General features: G+C 47.7%; 2 protein-coding genes across 2 annotated transcripts; both read left to right on the top strand.

Annotated features, from left to right (window-relative positions):
• Window positions 1-862: 862 nt before the first annotated feature.
• Window positions 863-5193, top strand: LOC135804716 (uncharacterized). Its single transcript, XM_065318658.1, has 4 exons — window positions 863-1832; window positions 3298-3944; window positions 4314-4439; window positions 5004-5193. Exons 1-4 carry the CDS (start codon window positions 1370-1372, stop codon window positions 5046-5048), a joined length of 1281 nt encoding a protein of 426 aa, XP_065174730.1. The 5' UTR covers window positions 863-1369; the 3' UTR covers window positions 5049-5193.
• Window positions 5194-5411: 218 nt separating this feature from the next.
• On the top strand, window positions 5412-16608 carry LOC135804715 (pleckstrin homology domain-containing family G member 7-like). Its single transcript, XM_065318657.1, has 21 exons — window positions 5412-5572; window positions 5899-6001; window positions 6456-6490; window positions 7436-7692; window positions 8143-8184; window positions 8659-8741; window positions 9052-9153; window positions 9858-9997; window positions 10328-10460; window positions 10974-11069; window positions 11279-11377; window positions 11815-11925; window positions 12247-12342; window positions 12879-12966; window positions 13143-13258; window positions 13516-13603; window positions 13764-13870; window positions 14442-14561; window positions 15117-15159; window positions 15332-15429; window positions 16003-16608. The coding sequence occupies exons 1-21, from the start codon at window positions 5541-5543 to the stop codon at window positions 16048-16050; spliced, it is 2037 nt and encodes a 678-aa protein (XP_065174729.1). The 5' UTR covers window positions 5412-5540; the 3' UTR covers window positions 16051-16608.
• The last annotated feature ends 5641 nt before the right edge of the window (window positions 16609-22249 follow it).

Here is a 22249-nt window from a genome sequence, read left to right as displayed (position 1 = left end):
AAGAGGGTGCCACATGTGCCCGTCAGTGCCGCGAGCTGATAGCATCTTCTCTGCGGTCGACAGGCAGCATGGTGCTTGACATCTGCACATTGCTCATTACAGCATTCCTAGATCCTCCAAGCTTCAGCTGCACAATGCCACACAGCATGCAGTCGACGGATACCGTAACTGCCCTTAGTTTTACTTGAGTCTTTGCGCTAGTCCGTAGTCGTAGCCTTCAGTACTCTCCGACTACGGACTGCCCAGCCAGAAGTCGTTGTAACTAACTGTTACTTTGACAGTAAAAGTGACAGTCTGCTGGTAGCAATCACCCTTTCTGAACACTAAGCGAAAAGCTAGGCTGCCCTGTCAACACCTCCACTCCACTGGCTGGCCCTTTCCCACACGTTTTCACTGATGCGCCCTCACCTGATCTGAGAGAACAGACCACCCCACTGCACTACGGACCAAATCCGGGAAATACATAAAAGCAGTCCTGACAGTGACAAACGACGACAGATCGAACGAGAGACAGCAGCATCCTTTGACCATGTTTACGGCTTACGAAGTTACGTGCAGCACACGGACGATAGGTAGCTACTAACTTAGTAACTAACTGCCGACACTGGCGACAGCGGACAGCGGCCAGGTCACCGGTGGTTGCCAGACATGACCATGATGACAGGCTTGCCTCTCCGTGTGAGTGCGACCTGGGCGACCCATTGCACATCCAGTGCGAACATTGATGATTGACTGTACCTGCGCATCGATAGGTCATCTTCGGACATCGGAATTTTTGACGCAGACGTGCAGATCAGGTGTAGCTCGCCTACGGCCTATGTGAACTCACCCGAGTCACCAGTCATCAGTCACCACAACCACTACACTGTACTGATCAGCTTGAGCCGAAAAGTAACAGTTCAACATCAAACTATCCCTGGTCGCCTCCCGATGACCCGCTGTGAAGACTTCGGTCAGGACATGAATGAAGACTGCATTCTTTGGCAATTGGCCACAGCTAAGTTCTCTCTCACCCACGAGTCTCCGCCTGAGTATTCTCCGGTCAACTGATATGCTACTGTGGGCTAATGTCGACGTCGATGTAGTGCAGATTGATCCTGCTGGCTTCGGCCTTGCCTGCAAATACAGACCCTCGTCGACACACCCTGGGACTGAATCCACAATTCTGTGTGACTGTCAATGTGACAGAAAAATAATACTCCCGGGAGGAAAGTTGTTTCATAGCCTACATGAAATGCCTGGCTGCTGAGGCTTGTTTTCACTATACTATATTCGCCGCGGGGTCAATGAGATCTCTTGCCGAGTCTCGGACAGAGTGTGAGAGCGGCGGGTTGACCTTCCGCGCTAGTCAAGTGCTGATGTGTGATTTATGGTCACCGATGGGCGGCCTAGCCTGATTGGCTGCTCCTCCGGTATGATGGACGAACACGGCTCGGACGAATCTGCCACCACGGTGGCTGCGCTCCGCTCGGAGATCGCCAAGCTGAAACGCGATCTGTCCGCTGCATGGTCGGCTGAACTGCAGATGGTCAACAAAGCGAGGGTACTTGCCCAGGCTCTGGCCAAGCAGAATGCTGCCAAGTTGGCAATACCGGAGGTGGCGGCCACGACGACGCACACGAATGGCGGTGGTGGGGGAGATGTTTGTAGTACGGTCCTGCCGGATAAGCGTGTCCTGAGCGACGCTCACCCAGCGAGGACAGAGCTTCAAGTGCAGCAGCAGCAGCAGCAACAACAGCAGGTGGTTGGAAACACCAATGGCACTGGCACTATCCACGACGACACATTATCGGCTAATCGTAAGCGCATCAAACTTCGCTGGTCTGCACCAGGTGAGCCCCAACAATACACTACAGACAGTACAGCTTGTACTCAGCACGGTAACCAGTCTGCCATTATTGTAGGTTGTGCATTGCACTACATTGCATCAGATACTACTGTCACTGTTTTCATGGCACTGGGTGTGGACGGCCCAATAGCTAATCCCTTGAAGTAGCACTCACAATTGACATCCTCATGCTTGTTGTTTAACTAAATTGGAATAGTACTTACGTGTAGTTGAACAACAAACAATCACAAGAGGACGACATGCCTTTGGCACTTGCATGACGTCACTCAATTTTGGGTCCATTAACTTTCGACTTTTAGAGTAGTCGAATACTCTCTAACTCGAGCCTCTCCTCGTATTTTTAAGGCGTTCAATATTTCGAAAAGACATACTGTAAAATGGGAAACTTTGGCTAGAGATAAAAAAAAGAAGTGTCGCTATTCAGGCTTGCAACCAGCATGCATTTTCTTTTCTTTTTTAATTTAAAAACTCGCACACTCCACCTCAGCCATTTCAATACATGTCAGTTTGAGTGCACACGCAATGGTCTCTGCGCTGTAAAAGTGTTTCAACTCTCAAACCTGGTTTCAGTGAGAACTTCCGAAATTGGAAATGGTGTACATGTACTGGCTTAGCATCTTTATTGTGTCAGGGTCATTATGTTGACGTCTTGACGAGTACATGATACGTTAACTGCTGGACCTACACTGTACATTTTACCAAGAGCACATTGTAGCTACAGTGCATACTTCCGAAGACAGTGCAACTCCAGTGGTATACGTAACGGGTCCGTAATGGCGTAATTTCGCATCACATGACACTAACCCGTACACGTTATCTGTGCATCTACCTGTGCGTGATCTACCAGTAAGCGGCTACAGTGTTTGTACTCAACCCTGCTTCCGGTACAGCTCTCTGGTGATCACTGTGCTCTGTTTGCCAGTGTAGTATAGGCTATTGAACCATGTGATGTGAAAATCCTGGTGGGACGGACCCGGCTTTGAGCCATACGCTGGTGTGGGCTTTTAAACTGTTATCTGCACCCCCACCCCCACACACACAACCTACCCACAGGACCCAGTAAAATAGCTAACGGTGAATGTGTTTCCTTATCATGAAAGTAACTAACACATATTTGTCCATGCAAATGTGGGAATCTAAAGCCAATCATCCAAGCCGCATGCTTTCCTATCCTGAAGGTCAGGTACCACGGGCAGTTTGCAATAGCATGAGGCAGGCCAGGCACTGCCCTATTGCAAGTGTGTACGTGCTTTGTGACTTTCACCCCAACACCCCTCCCCCCTTCCCCCGCCCCCCCCTTCCCCCCCCCCTTCCCCCGCCCCCTCCCCCTCTCCCGTGCACCCTATTAGTCATGGGTTTGGTGTCTTGTTCACGTACAAGAACAATACGTATGTGGTGAATTGGCTTCCTCTGGTGTTGACCTGGGCATGGTTGCTTTTTCCTCACAGCAAGCACCGGTTCCTGCAATTCATCAGTGACGAGCGACGAAGACTCTAGCAGCAGTATCATGATGAAGCGTCAGCGCACGATCCCCACCAACTTGTTCGACTTGTCCCACCCAGGCAAGATGATCTCGATCCAAGAGTGCGCTCCCCTGGTGTGCACTGACGAGGCCACAACACCCGGATCGACTTCAATCTCGTCCAAACTGTCAATAGACAGCAGTGACAGCGTTAGCAGCAGCAGTGGTAGCAGCAGTAGTGGTAGCAGCAGTGGTACTGGTTCCACTGGGATTGAAACTGGCACTGGCCGCACTGAAGATCGCTTGCCACTACGCCAGCGGTGTCACAGCCCACGGTCGAGCAGGAGAGCCGAGGCACCAGGAGTCATCGCACCACCGAAGACTGAGAGGAAGAATGGCCTAGTCCTCTACAGTCCCACCACGCCGCCCAGCCCAGGCTCGGAGCGGCGTCAATCAGCCTTTCGGCCGGGATGCTATGAAGAAATCAAGGAGCATGCTCTGCGGCTTGTGCAGCTGCTGCCTGGCAGGGATGATCAGGAGCTGCCAGCCTTTCTGCAGAATCACCAGCAACTAGATATACTCCGGACAGGGCTGCTCAACTTGGTCAATCATGATGATGATGGTGACAGCAAGGTAGGAAACACACAATGCTCATGCAGCTTGGGGGAAGGGTTTATCCGGTGGTCTGGGAGCAGGCAATGTCTGTGTGCCTGAAATGGCCGTAACTTCGCAATCGTATACCGGCAGTAGATGGGGAAGATTCATCAATATGGCATATGACAGCATCCTTTAATAATCTCTTTAGTGGATCTACAGTTTTGTAATGATGTGCCAGTTTTATGAGTATGCTTCATGAAATAATGCTGCTGTTTAGGTTTCTCGATACACATACCAACTTCACATTGCTTTACAGTATGGCTGCAGTTTTTATACCACATTGCTGGAAGGAAAATAAAGTGCCTGCGCTCATTGTGTGGTGTTCAACGCTTTGCTCCTTTTCAGAGAGTTCCAGTAGGAAAACGGAAAGCAATACCATCTTTGTCACTAGATGTACCAGCGCCAAGTGTCAGCAAGATCAAAGGTATCTCTTTGCTATACTACTGCTTTATGGTGTCAGCAAGATCAAAGGTATCTCTTTGCTATACTGCTTTATGGTGGCCTTTTACATTACGCTTGCAGTTGTTTAATGGTCTGGTCATCTATCCCCGCCTAGCATTCTCTAATCCTAGTGTGGACTGCCGGGACAACCACAGTATGCACACCGGGAAATGAAGCCTAGCTGAAATTCTATTTTTTTACTCGTGAATATCCCACAGTGTGAAGAGGATTTGATTGAAACAATCCAAGCCCATTTCCAGAGTGCCTGTGCAAAGAAACTGGCATGTCCTCATGTTGCTGCTGGTTGATAGCAACTTATAGAAGCTGAAATATCCCCAAAGTCGGTTTGGCTTGTCACAAAAAAACGTGTTGCCGATTGTGAAAAGATACGTCGTAGATACTTGTACTGATAATGGTAGGTAGCTCGATTTTTAGGGTAGATCAGTTACATATACTTATAGTCATACAGCAATGGCACAATCAAGTCTTCTTTGCTGTTGCTCAGACTCAGAGCTCTGTGTTAGAGTACCACCATTAGTCAGCAAATTGTGTGATGTTGATATCCACACTGGCTGTGCTGTGTTGCGTGAATAGGTGCAAATGAGCCATTCCGAAGGACGACCAGCCACGGAGAACTGACACATCCACTGACTAGCGTGGCTCAACCGCCAGAGGCAAATGTCGGCAGTGCACACGTGTTCAATCAGCATGCGCCAGATGAGGTGGTGGTCTTCAACCAGAGGCAAACTGCACGCCTCGTCTCTCCCCTCTCCCGCGCCCTAGGTTCGAAAGCAGGGGCAAGCTCTCTCCACCAGCGACTTCGGTCGATGTCCATCTCAATAACAGGCCATGGCGGAAGTAGTGGCAGTACGGATCAACCGAAGTCGTTAAGCAAGTCACATGCAGCTAGAATCAAGTCAAGAAGTCGTGTAGCCAGCGAGAGTGGGACAGGAGGCTACTCGTCTGATCCAGAGATGGCCTCACAAAGCCCGTCTCTCGGTCGTAGCCAGAGGATAACATCAACGCTACCCAACGGTACCGAGAAGCCATCATCATCATGGTACGGTTCACTCAGAAAGCGCTCCTCCCGTCGACCACCGACATCAGAGAGTGTCGTCAGCCCGTCTCCCAATGCTGATGACATGCCGGTTCTTTCACCATTGGTAAGGCCGGTGAAGGTGCGAGCACAACTGAATGATGAATTTACTCATTTTTGGGAGACGACGTACATTCTAGAGACTCCGGGTTCAGAATGGCACTACTATCGATGCAGTGATTAGGTACAGTATTGAGAGGCGGATGTCAGCGATCCTGTTCCTCATTCACTCGAAAATATAGCCGCCGCCTGCCTGGTCCATTATAAAAATGGAAATTTTAGTTAGGGATACATGTATCATGATCCATGTATCATGATCCATGTATCATGATCCATGTATCATGATCCATGGATCATGGCTGTTTGCCTATGCTTTGTGTGATTTTTGTACAGGGTTCCGAACGATCCTGCACCTGCTCCACAAAGTACGGCTGGCGAGCAGAGGGATCGGCGGCACTCCTCGGTGGATGGTCCCCTCAGAAGTAGCATCAGGGCGGTGAGTGCATGATGTCCGACTGCCTGCATCACATTCCATGCACCACTCCGAGCGGCTCCTTGACGATTCCCGCATGCATGCTGCTTGACTGCTACTGGCTAGAGTTTGGAATACACTAGCGTACCATCACTCAGACAAGTTTTCCTGTGCTAGAGAAGACCAGAACAATCTGCCTTGTGCCAGACAGTGGACACCATTACATCGTAGCCCATTGTCTAAATTTTCTTTTCCGTTTGCGTCCTCGTGCTAACATTTCCGACATGATCCACTGTTTGTACTCTCTCATGCACTGTTCGACTTCTTAAAAAGTAGTTTTCTAAGTTTCCAGTCATGCTGCTTAAAACTTTCTAATGTCGACTGTTGGAGTAGTGGATGTCAGCATTGGAACATGGACTTACCGACCTCATTCATGAAGTTCCCGCATTGTTTGTGTCGCATTTCTTTGCCATTGCAGGAGCGAAGAGGCCCGTATCGTCAAAGTGTCGGGGCGTAAGTCTGGCAGTGCCATTTTAAACTAAAAATGTGCATGTACTTGTAGCTATGATGATCTCCCACATTGGTAGGACCCTCCCCCATTCTGTACGAGTATCAAGTGGATGTCTATCGTTATAGTCTCTTTGTGTTGAAGAAAGGAGGAGGCAGAGAGATATAGAGCACAGATCAAAAGCATAGGTGGGAGAATGATAGGAAGAACTACAATGGAGGGGAGAGAGGGGGGGGGGGGTACATGAACTGGAACTATGATCAGGGATTCTTGGAACAAAAACCGGAATGAATTATTAATGCTGGCAACTTATTCACGGCAATGCTTCGTTAATAGAGAGGTGAGTTTATGAAGTGGGGCCCGGCTTTGGGGATATTATGACGGTAGGAGATGCATGTATGAGCGTGATCACTCTCGTTACTCAGGGAGTTTCTTAAAAAAATCACCCCTCATCACCATCAACTTGGAAACCAGTGATGAGTAGTATCTACGTGTAGAGAAGAGACGTCAGAAAGGTACCAGTAACTGTTATGTTGTACCTGTACGGCAGTTCTATTCTAGTATCACACCTGAAGAGATTACAGTTCTATTCTAGTATCACACCTGAAGAGATAACAGTTCTATTCTAGTATCACACCTGAAGAGATTACAGTTCTATTCTAGTATCACACCTGAAGAGATTACAGTTCTATTCTAGTATCACACCTGAAGAGATTACAGTTCTATTCTAGTATCACACCTGAAGAGATTACAGTTCTATTCTAGTATCACACCTGAAGAGATTACAGTTCTATTCTAGTATCACACTTGAAGAGATTACCGGTATGTGTACGCTGTTAGCCCAGTTTACCATAAGTCTTTTCTAAATGAACAGATCCAACGTATATTTCTTGCGACACTGTGTGACTTGGTTTGATATTGTCGTGTTCATCATGTTTATGCCTGTCCAGGTTGCCAGAAAATGCTCATTTCCCAACAACATCGCGCTCTGGGTCGCCGGAGGAGTCCAGTGGTGTATTCTTCGATGCCGGCAGTGACAGCGGCAGCTACTCGTCAAAGTCTTCATCAAACATTCACGCTGACGCTCCCAACAGTACCTCTGGCTCATCACTGCAGCGTGGCGATGCACATCTATCGAACCCGGGAGGCGCAGGCAGTGCGCAGTGGCGCTCCAGCTCGCTGAAAGTCCGTCGCACATCCAATGAGGGTAAGTACAGCGTTGGGCTATCTCCAGATTTGACATTATCTGTGCTGCATTGCACTAGACGCGAAAATTGAAACGGCCCAACATACTGCCACTATAGCAACAAGGAGGACAAGTTTCGCTGTAAGCTTTTCCTATATTATGTCGACATGCATGAGTAAATGTCAAACAATGAACGTAGGGCACACACCAAAATAAAGAGAGGATTTGTTCAGAACAGTTTTCTTGTTGCTATATTAAAGCTGCTGTCTCCAAAACGTCTGTATGCTTCTACTACTTCCAAAAAAGTAGCCTATTTGTTGTCTTGCATTAGACAGGTATCTGTAGCAAAATGAATACCGGGAGATATCCTCTGTAAGAGAACACATGCTATTACGTAAGACACTGGTGCAACTGCTGTATGAGTAATGGTTTGGGCTGTGTTTATGTGTGTTTTAAATGTTTTGGTGATAGATGCTCCAGTGTCTGACCAGCTGAAGTTACCGCAGCCGCCAGGTACAGTTTAGATGCGATAGCGGAGAGCATTACCGAATGGGGTTCAGACCAATGCCGCACGTATCAGTTCTATACCTTCAGAATGCAGCTCTTGGCATCTTTAGAGACAAAGTAGCAAACCCATGCGCTCTTTTTAATACACATTCACACTACACATCATCGTTTTGCGCAAACCCAGGCGTCTGGCACTGAATGCGTTTGGAATGATTTTCGTGCCTTGTGACTGAAGATTGTGGTTGAGAAGTTAACTTGACTGACGACAGTGAAGACCCAGGAAAATGCGGCCAAACCTGTGCTGAACGATCACCCTGCGATGCACAGAATATCACCCTTCCAGAACAGGTGGTCTCTTGTTGAAATGGTCGCTTGCCAATTACCACGTAGGTTTTCTGTATTGACCTTTGCACTCATGGCATGTTCTTGTTATGTTTGGTTAAAACCCTCGGCGAATGCATGGTGATTATGTTGCTGCAGCGTTGACCGAGTCTCCCAGAGCCTCACCGTCCGTATCCAAGAAGTTCCACTTCTTCACGCTAACTCGGCCCAGGAAGAGAACGGTAAGCTTTCCAGGCCAGTCCAGTCCAGCTCGGGGAGGTTTGAAGAAGAAGCTACTATTGGCAGTACAGAGTTCAATAATAAAGTGGAAGAAAAAAAAACTGCTCCCTGGCACAGTGGTCTGAGTCAGTAGCAGTTTGTAGCAGTGTGCCCCCCCCCCCCCCCTCCCCCAAGTGACTCCCAGTCTTCCCAGTAGCTGTGTGCAATAATGTACTAGATATGTGATTGTGGTGTATGTACAGCATATCATTATGGTACGAGTCATGGTCTAGAAATCATCCTACATGGTATCATTCTGTTTCTTATCTTCAGGAGTCGAGTTCCGATGATCTGACATCCAGCGGGCGACTGTGCGATGCCATTAACGAGATATTCCTTCCAACTATCTGCAAACATCAACTCAAATACTTGACTGTGAGTCATTGCACTACATTCAGCCTCTTTGTGAATATGGAAGTGACTAGTCATCTTGTTCCATGCACGCAAAGAACTTTATTGAAATATCCAAGATTACCCGGAAAATTGAATGGAAGAGAGTATCCATGTTCCATGTAAGGTGTTAGACATTGTTAGTGCAGTATATGTGTAGCACTCAGTAGTCCACCAGCTCTCTATATGTGTTCACTCCTCTCTATGTCATCACCTGTTTACTTCATGCCTATATGGCTTCACTGCGACTTTCTCTGTATAACTCCAGGTCAGATTGCCAACTTCTCCATACAAAACCTGAGTTGGAGTCATACAGAGAAAGTCTCAACCTGAGTGGAGATATATAGGGAAAGTCGCATCTGGAGTTATAGACTCGGAATGACCTGGAGTTATATAGAGAAAGTTGCAGTCAAGCCATATAGGCACAAAGTAAACAGGTGATGACATATAGAGACAGTGATGACAAATAGAGAAATGATGCCACGTTGAGTGTAACATATGTACTCCAATTCACCAGGTACATTGCTAAGTCCACTGACTTCCCTTGAACTGCATGACTGTGGACATTGGTTTGCAAGTGCTATTCAACATTATCCCTCAAACAGCATATTTGAGCTTGCGAAGTTTATTGGAAGAAAAATCCAGCCTCCATTGTGTGTGCTGTGGGTAACTGTTGTCATGTTTCACAGGATAGTTCTTTACACTGGTTCCATGTTGCTGCCTGCTACGATACTTCACCCATCATTGGCGAAGGCTACTGCACTCCGTTCAGCCCCACTGATCAGTTCCAGCATCGGCACAACAAGCCACAGGAACTGATGGAGGAAAGGTAAATCATGCTGCTTACCTGCACTTTGGTCATGTGTTATCATGGCATGCATGGATACATTTGGACCAGATAATTCTATGAAACCTATTCAAGGCCTGTTTTGCTGCCAGTTTAGGGGCAGGTTACCACATTGTGCATTTTGCTCCCCCTTGACCCAACTACACAGAAACACATATGTACACATTATGTGTGTGTGTGTGTGTGTGTGTGTGTGTGTGTGTGTGTGTGTGTGTGTGTGTGTGTATGTGTGCGTGTGCGTGTGTGTGTGTGTCCATGCTCATGTGCGTCTTGTATGTGTGCCGCTGTGTAACTTTGTGTATGGTATTGCAGTTGCGCTAAGCACTCCGCATGCAATCCGAATAGCTACTGTTCGTCAGCAGAGTGGAGGTTCCAGCTATCCGTGTGGGAGCTATTACGGAGCGAGGTTGTTTATCTAATCGAAGCCCTGCTTGTCCTACAGGATGTAAGTAGTTCCCCTGTTACATGTAGTGAGGTCTGAGCATGCTGTGTATGATACCAGCTAGCTAAGGATGTTGTTGTATCAAGTTGTGTGTTGAATATTCACCACTGGATGCTGGCACTTGCACTGAGCAGCACAATGGCTCGTATGTGGTGTGTGTGTGTGGGGGGGGGGGGGGTCACCATGATTGCTGATTGGAGTTGCCAGCTGGTCTTTGCCTAGTATTCTCTAGTGTTCTGTATAGTGTTGTGGCGTGCTGTGAGACGGATGGTGTGTAGTATTATGATCTTTAGTTTATGATGATGTGCCGAATAGGTCGAAAGCTTAAATTCAGGAGGGACGGGGTTCAATATGTAGTGGACAACCGCTACAAGTGAAGTGAATGTATTACCATGATCAGTTTCCATGTGACAGATGGTTGCTTGTCAGACATAAAGGCGTGAAGAGCAACATCACACTGATGCGGCTGTGGCTGGTGGTTGCTTTGTCACCTGTTCTGCTTCCCCACACATGTAGGTACACCATACTGTGCTCCAGAAGCTGCAACGGAGAGGGCACTTGTGTGACGTAGACCACAGCAGGGTGTTCGGCAATGTCCTGGAACTGGCTGTTGTAAGTCGATCTTGATCTGTGTTGATCACGGTTGACATGCCCACATCAGGTCTCTGATGGTCCTGGTACTACTGGTATGCACGATCAGCATACATGGACTGTTTAAATCACATTGTCAATTTTTTCCTCGTTGGAACAACCAACTTCATTGTCAAATTTGTCATGAAATTTTTTTGGTGTGTTCTACTGTTTCATCTGCGTATGCACAGCTTAGTGAGAAGTTCTGTGGAGACCTGCTGTCATTATTCACATCACACAAACCCGGCCAATCGGCTTCTCTAGAATCTCTTATCAGCATATTGAATCGGGTAGGTTCCAAAACCGATCGACACCCAACTTTGAAGTGTATAGGAGTGGCGCTGATCTGAACAACTAGACAAAGCTCAATAGGGTCTCGTTTATCAAAGGATGTGATCTGATCTTGAGTTGTGTCGCCGCTGGCTTGTCATTGCCATGTTGTTGATTTGATAAGCCCGGTTGAAGGCTGTACAACAACACGGCTCTGCTGCTGCAGCTGCTGCTATTGTAGCTGACTCCCCTGCTAGTAAATCTACCTGGCCCTTGGCTTTCAGTGCTGACATGTACATGCTGTTGTGGGTAGGGATGCTGGGTTGATGTACACCTCCTGTCATATAGTGTGGTAGAGCAACAGCCTACCCTTGGAACACCCTGCTTGCTGGGAAGGACAAATTCTCGGTTGTTTACCAACTTTGTCTGGCGGGTGATTTCTTGCTCTCTTGCACAGTTTGTGGTGCGTTTCCATGCACCATACCAGCAGTATGGTGCAAACTATCACCAGAGCATGCCGTACGTCGATAAGCTGCTGCAGCGTAAAGATTTCCAAGAGTATGCCACGGTAAGAGGTTCAGCCAGCCATCTCCAACATGATGTTATGGCGATATCACTTCATTGCAGTGCATTTCACCATTTCGACAGCCATGCATACTGTATAGCCTACGTCCATCACTTGTCAGTTTGTACTGTATAGCCTACGTCCATCACTTGTCAGTTTGTACTGTATAGCCTACGTCCACTTGTCAGTTTGTACTGTATAGCCTACGTCCATCACTTGTCAGTTTGTACTCAGATGGCACTGTACAGTAACACGTGCACGTGCCGTGGTCTCCGATCACTGATGCTCCCTATGGATTTCTCCAATCTGTTGTGAATCTTGCAGTTTTGTCACCAGCACCAGCGCGTGAGGAAGCGCAGCCTGAAGTCGTTCCTCTTTGAACCAGTACAGCGGCTGCAGCGTCTACCAATGTTGCTAAAGGTACAGAATGAAGTGGCTATGCTTTTTAACTCTAATGATTTTGCCATCAGCATCACCAAGGGTAAAGTGGCTAATGCTTAACATCATACCATCAGTATCAGCAAGGTTGCATGAAAACTAGAGAGCACAGGTTGTATGGATTGCCGTTACGGCAAAATTCCTGGATTTCATGGTTTCAGTGATGCAGTGCGCACACGAAGGATTCAAGCAGGTCCACTTCTGCACAACTGCAGCTCAGTTGAATATAATGGGCCGTTCTCCATCGCTCATCTACATCAACCATGATATAATCCAGGAATTTTGGCATTGCAGCTTCCATGTGGAAGCTGCATACCCCGTCACTGTTCTGTTGGCATTAGAGAAGCTATATTTTCCACCGTTGTGAAGTTGCTGTGACGTACGGGACCTAGTGTTGCCATTACATGTTGAAACTAGAAATGCCGCGTAAGTTATTCAGAACCATTGCATCATTGACGCAGGTCCTGTTATGTGTCGTGAGAGAGCTAACCCGTACTTGTATCTGTTTTCCAATGCAGAACATTGTCCAGGATTACCATGGAAACAGATCCCTGCCGCTATTCAGTGAATTGAGCTCGGCCGCTAAAGCAATCGAAGTGTCTTGCCGTAAGTAAATCAGTAGAGCAGGGACTGGCAGATAGAGAAAATAAGCTCACTCATTCACCGGGAATGTGCTGTTGTTGGATACTTGTATGTAATCTGGTGCCCATGTACTCTGATTTTGCCTTCCTTCTCAAGTGTACAACTCACGATGTTGCTGCTGCTGCTTCTGCCGTGTGTAGATGAGCTGGATGGTCTTGTCAAACAGTACCTACAGGAGCAGAAGTGCCACGAGCTGCAGTCGAGCATCCAGTGGCCAACCGTGTTTGCCGTTGACCCAGCTGGTGCTCTTCCTGATGTGAGTGACTTGCGGCAAGCCGGGTTGAGGATGGTCATGCATGTATTGGATGAGAGTAGGGTAGGTGAGGGGGGGGGGGGGGGGAGTGCTAGCAGAAGACCAACTTGTACGTTCAGAGCCGTAACCCTTCCTTCGTATGATATGGTGTAGTCTCAGCTCTATGACCTGGACCGTCTTACTTGCCTATTACTGAGGTTAGGCATGATCTCTGCATCGGTGTGCTGCACGGATGGTGTTTGTGCCATGTGTGTGTGTAGAACACGGAGAAGCTTCTATCACTGGCACCATTGCCACTTCACTCATCGACAAGATGGCTGGCTCACCACGGCTCTCTCAAGTTATTAGGTAAGCTGCCTGCAGTGTATGGTGTCATTTTCCTGCCCCAGCTTATGTTGCCGGGTAGCATAAACGGCCTCCCGGTTTCACTGGGTGCTGTGTCGGCAGGCTGCGTCTGAATGAAGGTATCCATGATCTCTTCTTGTCCTATATATGCGGTGTGGCACAGAGTACGTTGGGACCGGCATCACCACACGCTTGGCCAGTGTGGTGGCGTTCCTCTTCAACGATTTCCTCCTGCTGACCAGGCACAGACCTGTCGTTAGTGGTCACAAGGTAAGTGTACAAGTACATGTAGTATGTGTGTAGGCCTCAGTCTACCCGGCATAAGTACATGTAGTATGTGTGTAGGCCTCAGTCTACCCGGCATAAGTACATGTAGTATGTGTGTAGGCCTCAGTCTACCCGGCATAAGTACATGTAGTATGTGTGTAGGCCTCAGTCTACCCGGCATACGTACATGTAGTGTGTGTGTAGGCCTCAGTCTACCCGGCATAAGTACATGTAGTATGTGTGTAGGCCTCAGTCTACCCGGCATAAGGACATGACCCTAATTTTACGTTTCTTACCCAAGTCCTAGTTTATATACATGTATGTGACACTCTCACAAGTCATGGGTATAGTGGGTCCTTACTTACTTGTACATGCATTGCTATAAATGTTCAAGCAAATGTTTGGCCTGGCTTGAACCACGCACGGCATTGAGCAAAAATGGTTAGGTGTGCCTACGCGATACAACACTCTAAACCGAAGTGAAGAAAAGTGATGGATTCGTCATGGATTGGTTGCTGTACTGATGTTTAAATCTCTCTGCTGCTGTGCCACTGTCTTTATGCTTTTGCTGCAGGCAAACCGGTTTGAATCACCATTGGAAACCGGTTCAAATAAAAATCTGTCGTCTGGATCGCCTCTATTAGGTCCGGCACACTCCAATACCGGCTTGATGGAGTACTATGTTTGCAAACAGGTTAGCAAGAGATGCATATTGTGGCTTGCGCCTAACGTTAGCTCTGCACGTTCAGCATGGCTGGTGTAATGCAGCCTGTTTGATCTATTTCTCTCTCATTCTCTCTCTCTCTCCCCCCCCTCTCTCTCTCTCTCTCTCTCTCTCTCTCTCTCTCTCTCTCTCTCTCTCTCTCTCTCTCTCTCTCTCTCTCTCTCTCTCTGTGCTCCAAAGTGGGATACATGTACATATTGGCACTCTGACTGTGTTACTTTGAGCCAGAATAAAAAATATATATTTTGTTGTTCACTGGACGTCATTGCTATTGGTTTAGCCTGTAACCCTGAGCTCTGCTGAGGAGATGATCTAACAAGGTCGAAACAGCTACTTCGAAGTACTACTACTGAGCTGTCCGGAGATTGAGTTTTCTCCCATAATAATATAATTCCGATGCGCATACAATTAGAAAATATCTCTGTAGTAGAGCCTTTCTGTGGTGTTGCAACGCGAAACTTGTGACTCTGTGCTTCTTGTGAAAATGTAAACTGCATCTCTCCGTTGTATCTTGATTTCCTCCAGCCCTATCCTGTCAGCCATGTAGAAGTACTGGATGTTCCAACTGGTGAGTAATTTGCCCAGTATGGTCCAGGGAATTGTGCCATATGAACTGACCATCTATTGTGATCCCCCCCCCCCCCCAACATACTCTTCTGGGTGTGTCTCTCTCAATAATTGAGACTGTCCCAGGTGCCAAGGTCTGCTTGTTGTTTCTGCTTTGCCCCTGTCATATACAGACCGGAATTTAAGGCACACCTTCTGCATACTACTCAAGAACGATTACCATCAGTACGTGGGTGCTGTGTCCCTGGAAGCTCCGTCGGAAAAGAGCAAGGTAAACGCACAGCAGTACTGCCCGGAGCTGGGCACTACGCCCAGTTCCCGCACACACACACACACACACACACACACACACACACACACACACACACACACACACACACACACACACACGCGTGCACGCGCACACACATACAGTGCTAGCAACTGAAATCCGACCCCCTGGGCCTCGCCGCCCAGGGGGTCGGATTTCAGTTGCCAGCACTGTACATACACACACATACACACACATACACACATGTGCACACATGTGCACATACATACACACACATACACACATGTGCACACATGTGCACATACATACACACACATACACACATGTGCACATACACACACAAATACACACACACACACATCTATCGTTCCACCGCTCCTCGTTGGTTCTGGATTGTTCATAGCCATGCTCCAAGGGTATAATGGGTCACAGTTTTGAAACCAATCATAATTATGCTACTCAGGAACGTCTATGCTTGTGTGACTTTTAAAAGTTGTACCATGTCAGGTTACCAGTAGTTACCGGCACGCATGTAACATTCCTCAACTTCCTTCTTGTTGTGTTTCATCGTAGACCGAATGGATGCAAAGCATTGAAAGAATCAGACGACAGTGTGCATAGAGACGGGAAGATGCCCAGGCCATAAATTCCTGGAGCTAACACGTAGATAATTTCTTCTCAGAACCCGAATTGCATCGCTGAGCGAAGCCGAAAAGCTTTTGAGACCTCTGTTCAGGTCCAGTCCGGTTAGCTCATCATGCAACATTCATCTGGACCAGATCCTATTCAACTCAAGTTGGACTGCATCTCTGCAGCTGCACCCAACGTGATACAATTTGAGCAGTGTAAATCTTACTTGAGTATGGCCTTGTTGCTAAACACTTGATAAGCATTTTTGAAAGATATTATTTAACAGATTTCAGTTTCTTTCTTTGACCAGTATCATTGTGATCATGGAGTCGTACAAACCCCGGTTTGTTTGGCCCCTTGATCACGATCACCTCGGTGAGTCACTCTGTGATCTGCAGATGAATGAGACCCTAACAAATTCAATTTCACCTGGTTAGTAAGTAGGTGTACCGAACTTGATTTTAAAAGATTTATTGAGTTTTATTATCATTGTAACTTTGAAGTATATTCAGCATTTCCCATAATCCATTTTTATATCTTCACCGTCGACCTCTGGTTCTAACGCTATTAGTGTCAGTATGATTGTGCTGCTGCTATGGCACAGTGCTGTCGCTACTGCTTTAACGTAAGGCAGACGTGAAGATACCGTAACATGCTACCTTGATGAAGTGCTGCATCCGGTCTATGTACGAGCATGTACAGGCAAGAACAGTCATGCGGGCGACAAGCACATGACTGACTGTAGAGTCCAAGCAATGAGAATAATAAGGCCATGGTCCATAGCCTAGGGCCGGGAATCAAGAGTACATAACCCCCTACGTACTCTTGCCGGGAATCCATACGTCGAGAACGAAAATCGTAGATAATAGCGTAAATCAACACCTACACTAGGCTTAAACCCAGCACTGCACACTCGTATGTACATTTAGAAAAGCGATCCTGTCAGCTTTTCTATTATTTGTATTATGCACCTCACACCTTGACCAAAACTGGAAGAAGCCTCCACTCCAGTCACAGTCCCTCCCCGTTTCACGGATAATCGGGATATGACAAAAAGGCAAGGGATGGTTTATGAGTCAATAATGAGTATGAGTATGACCGGGATTCGGGAAGCAGATGTTGCGGGTAAATCTACCGCGGTGTCGGTGTCACTGTGCATGGGGCCGGGGCTCGCTATCACAGTATCAGGGAGTCGTAAAACACATTACGACTCCTTATCCCTGCTCGCGATGAATCGTGACCCTGCGACCATGCATGGCGGCCGGCGACATGCACCTCAAAGCGTTGTCCCCAGTTACCGTCACTATTGGCAACCAGACAAAATTAAAGCACGGGCCTCCTTTTCTGATCATGCTGATGCCGTCATGCATCATTGCTAGTGCTGGTATAGTAATGATATCGGCAGTGGCGGTAGCATGCGCTAGCAGTGCCCCAGCATTATTGTATTGAGATTTGAGTGTATGTCGCTGTTGTTTCATTCAATTCTCCATCAAGAAACACATTGACAGTTTGTAGTTTGAATCGTTTTGTGAGTAACGCGCTACGCTTCTGGGGGAAATAGTCGCGCCTGGACCGTACACGGGTTATGTGAGCGTGAAGCCCTGCTTGCTCGAGAAGTCTAAACATTTACGTGCCAAGTGCAGAGACCTTCGAAGCTTCGCGGTGGGATCAGAACTGGCCGATCGCACGCACCGTTACCGAGTCTGCTGTGGTGTAGTGCTGTGTTCGCAGCACCGGCACTCTACTGTTGAGCACAGTCACAACGAGAAGGCCGCGTCTCATGGTCTGGCCTGGACATATTCGTTGTGAGGAGGGAGTACTGACAATCCTGACCTTAGTCTGCAGAAGCCAGTGGACTAGACAAAGCTGCTCACGCTGTATGCCTGCACCTCAACTGCTCAAGATCTGGTGCAGTACTAGAACCTAGACTAGAGGTCATCCAACTCCTCCATTCCAGTTGTCTCCGTTACGACCTTGCTGATCGGCAGGCTGCATCCACACGGCGAGAATATCCGTGTAGTGAGGCGCAACGGAAGGAGTTCGAATGAAGTATGTGTGCACACTACATGACAAGTGAAAAATAAATTTCATCAGTGCAGCTTGAGTGGAGCAGGAATAACTGCCCACACGTTCCGGGTACCAATACGTTGTTGTTGATGCGTCCTGGGAATATGTTAGTGTACTCAGGTCAGACCGACGACCACCGTGACTGCTGAAATACACCTAGACCGGGGTGCGGGGGTCGTGTAGATGTTCACCCGGGTGGATGATATACGAGATGCGGACATCGGCGTGGACAGCGCACGCGGCGCGTCACAGGCGCAAAGGCTGTCCGCCACGTTCAGAGTGGGTAAGGATGGCCTGGAGCGGAACCAGACATCAGAGAAAGGTCTCAACCACAGGGAAACGACAGGTGTGGACACGAACGTGGGGGAGAATGCCGGTGGAAAAAGCATCTCATCCCAATGTCTGATGGGAAAGGTCAGGGTAAGTGCCAATGTTGCATCCTTGCATCTCATCTCATTTAACCATACTGCTGTATTTGCATTTCTTTAAAAAATGTTTACCTTCATCACGAGTTCAGTACATTCCTTTGCTGCCTTCAGATTCCTTTGCTAGAGGCCCGCACTAGTATATTTCCTCCATTGCTTTCTCTTTGCCTCACCATAACTAGTCACGGGCACCGGAAATATTTACATTGGTTTCTTTTGGGAATACAGTATGGCTGAGCCATTCTGTGTATCTGTGTGTGTGTGTGTGTGTGTGTGTGTGTGTGTGTGTGTGTCTCTCTCTCTCTCTCTCTCTCTCTCTCTCTCTCTCTCTCTCTCTCTCTCTCTCTCTCTCTCTCTCTCTTCCTCTTCTCCGCTATCCGTTTCTCCAGGGTGATTTTGATGTTTCGTTCACTTGGCTTGTGCGGCTGTCGCGCTACTCAAATTGGATATACCATGACTACTTCAGACAAGAATGGAAAAGGAAACCGGTGCTGGACCTGTTTGAGGTAATACCTGGTACATATTTCTGTGGTATCCGTTGCCTGACTTGTAGTTAATAATATGCATTCCACAGTACCTATACACCGGCATCTGTGACCGACCTCGAATGAATAATGATGTCACTCGTTGACTCTAGCATAGTACGTGAGTGAGTCAGAATGGTTACCGTCCAACGTGACTAGCTGATACAGAAGTCAGCACATCTAATAATCGGTATGTGCAGTGTTGCACAATGAAATCCAGTCGCGTCACTCAAGTCTGCGCCTTGCATCATCCGCAGCCCAGTGATCACAGGTCACTATGGCTGCACAACGCCCGGTGTATACTTGAGTGAAGCGACTGGATTTCATTGAGCAGTGCTATACATGTACCTTGACAGCATTGGATCTATAATCTTTGCCTCAAAACGGTCATTTGATCTCGATTGCTGGCACGAGAGGAAATAGGAGATAACACCTGTGTGTCATACATTCCCTGGGATAGGGATTAATTTACCACTCCGTGCAGGCTACTGATGCTTCAGAAGGGCGTTACTATGATGCAATCTGCATGGCCTCTGGTTTCGAAGCACGGAGTGCCACTTGAAGAACAGATCTAAGCGGCTCCCGTGTAAAGTGTAGATATGTCTCAAAGTGCCACAGGCATCGAGTGGTCTCAGTTCACATCAGTTTGTCATGTGACTAAATTTGTGTAGAAAATGATCATATCATGTGAACAGAGGAACCGGCAACATGGCCGACATCACATGACCCATAGATGCGTAAGTTGAGTAGAGTTGGAACCATCATGGCTGTACCGTTGGGTCATGTGATAGGTGTGAAACCACTCTATTCGTGTGAAGTTGTGTTGCATGTGTATATGACCTGCACGGCCCATTATGCGAGCCTTAACTCAGCTAAGACTATTCTATAATTGTCGTATGCTGATAGCTGCGGCAGGTTACCAGTGGTGGCAAGAAGAGAAGGGCGCCGTCCATATGGGAGAAGGACCTGTGCTCGGAACGTGGGGGCCTCTACGCACACGTTGTCAAGGTGCTGAGCGGGCTGCAGTGCGTGCTGGAGGAGACGATGACACTGGCGTGGGCGATGGCCACGCTCATCAGCAAGCAGTACCTACCAATGTCTGTGTTGGAGAGCACACTGTACATGGACATTCTGACACGGCCAATGAAGAGCGTGAGTGGCAACACACAGTGATACACAGTAGTCGGTATTGCTATCAAGTCAAGTCCATACTTCCATACGTATAAGTCCATACAATTTTGCCGAAATGTAATAATTGATTGAGAAACGAATTCGAGTTTGCAGAGGGAATGGGAAGAGAGCGGGTCTGCTCTGAAACTTTTTTCCTATGAATGAAGCTGTAGGAAGCCTCACCACTGCTACTAAGTCCATACTTATTTATTTAAGATATTACCTTTGATTATCTATAGGTGCGTACGGGTACTAGTAGTGTACTAGTACATCGGGAGGGACTTAAATCCACAATACACATATACGCATGTAGCGGCAAGCCATAGCAGTTACTGAGTCCTTTGCAGCAGTTCCACCTGGCCAACGCGAGATAGGGGCATACTCTATGGTTCGAATAAAAGAGATGGCAATTGGCAGCTTGTTTCTAAAACAGCCAAATGCAACTTAGTTAGATCTACCGCGAGCCAAAGCAGAAAATACATCATCATTATACCACTAACGTCATCATTATACAACTCGTGTGAACTACCAGCACCTGATAGTTAATTGCGCACTGACGTTTGCTGTGAAATCTCATATTTACCTCCAATACCGTAGTCTGATTGCCTCTTCCCGTTCCCACCTTTGATCCCAGTGGTGAAGGTCCCAGGCTGATCGGAGCAGCCGTTCCCGAGATATACCTGCTCGAAGTTGTCACTAAATTTGGAAAGAGTCACTAAATTTGGTGACATCATGATGGCGTCATTAACTTGCCCAGACTAGGCCGGATTTATGACGTCAGAGAGATCGACTTTGTATGGGAGTAGATTGGGGAAAAACCAATTTCTTTCTTGTTTTGTTTCTCTGCAACAACGAATTTCATACTAGAATTTTTTCCAGTCGGGATACCGGTAGGGGGGGGGGGGGGGTGTGGGGGGGGGGGGGGGGGGGTGCCGTAGGTCCCATATCGAAGTTTGAAAAACATCCGATTTCTTTGGGACAATGGACAAATACTGAAATTTCCCCATCTACTCCCATACAAAGTATAACGTTCCATTCAGAAGCATATCTATCTACTTCCTTTCTAATGCTCTCTACCTGTAGGGCAGTCACTTGGAGTTGATGGCAGCCATTACCCGCTGGAGTTGTGACTGGATGCTGAACATGTGTGACATTGAACAATACATCCGGTGAGTGCTGCCCATTGTCTGAAGCCACTCGTGCTTCTTTTGTGACTACTTCACTTCTTCAGTAGTAGCTGGGTACTAGACAGCCTGTGGATGGATACTTTGACATAGCACGTCTAGTTTTCGGTGAGCACTTTGCAAAGGATAGATTGCTGTAGGTATGTCAGTACTATGCATTGCCAATCTCCATTGGCTTATGTCATCTTTTTCTGCGCAGAGAGATGCCAGGAGTCGCCTATCGGGCATCCAAAGAGGCCCCGGAGACCCTGGATCAGGCGTTGTGCCTCTGGGTGCAGAAGGTCTATGGATGTGTTTTCAAGAAGGTCACCCAGCCAGAGCCTGGCTCGAGCGGCACGCACAGAAGGCCGTTTGACAAAGTGAAGAAGCCCAGAGAGCTTGTGGACCTTCTTGGAGAGAGTCGATTCATCATGGCTATCATCGATCACTATTTTCCGCACAAGAAGGCGGCCATGCTGAAGTGGTTTGGTGAGTAATGCGTAGCTGGCTGGTATGATGACTGTATCCATGACTTTCCCTTGCCCCTGCTCTTCTAGTGACTGAATGTACTCACATGGCCACCTGCCTGGTTATCAGAGATATAAGCACAGTCATACAGATTGTGGCAGGTAAAGGTATGTATGAACATTCTCGTATACCTAATAATGCTGAGCAGGTGCTGTGCAGCCCATACACTAGTCTGCCAACATTGTTCAGTCAAGCATTGCTTATGTGATCCCACTAGTGCAAGCTTCTTGATTTTCATGAAGAAACTGTGTGAACTGCATGTGTTTCCTCCCGCGCATGCAGACAGAAAGCCCAGAAGCTGGAAATGGACTAC

Source organism: Sycon ciliatum, chromosome 1, assembly GCF_964019385.1.
Source record: "Sycon ciliatum chromosome 1, ocSycCili1.1, whole genome shotgun sequence".
In the NCBI taxonomy this organism is placed as follows: domain Eukaryota; kingdom Metazoa; phylum Porifera; class Calcarea; order Leucosolenida; family Sycettidae; genus Sycon; species Sycon ciliatum.
Note: the sequence above shows the minus strand (reverse complement) of the source record. Positions and strands in the feature narration are given on the sequence as shown.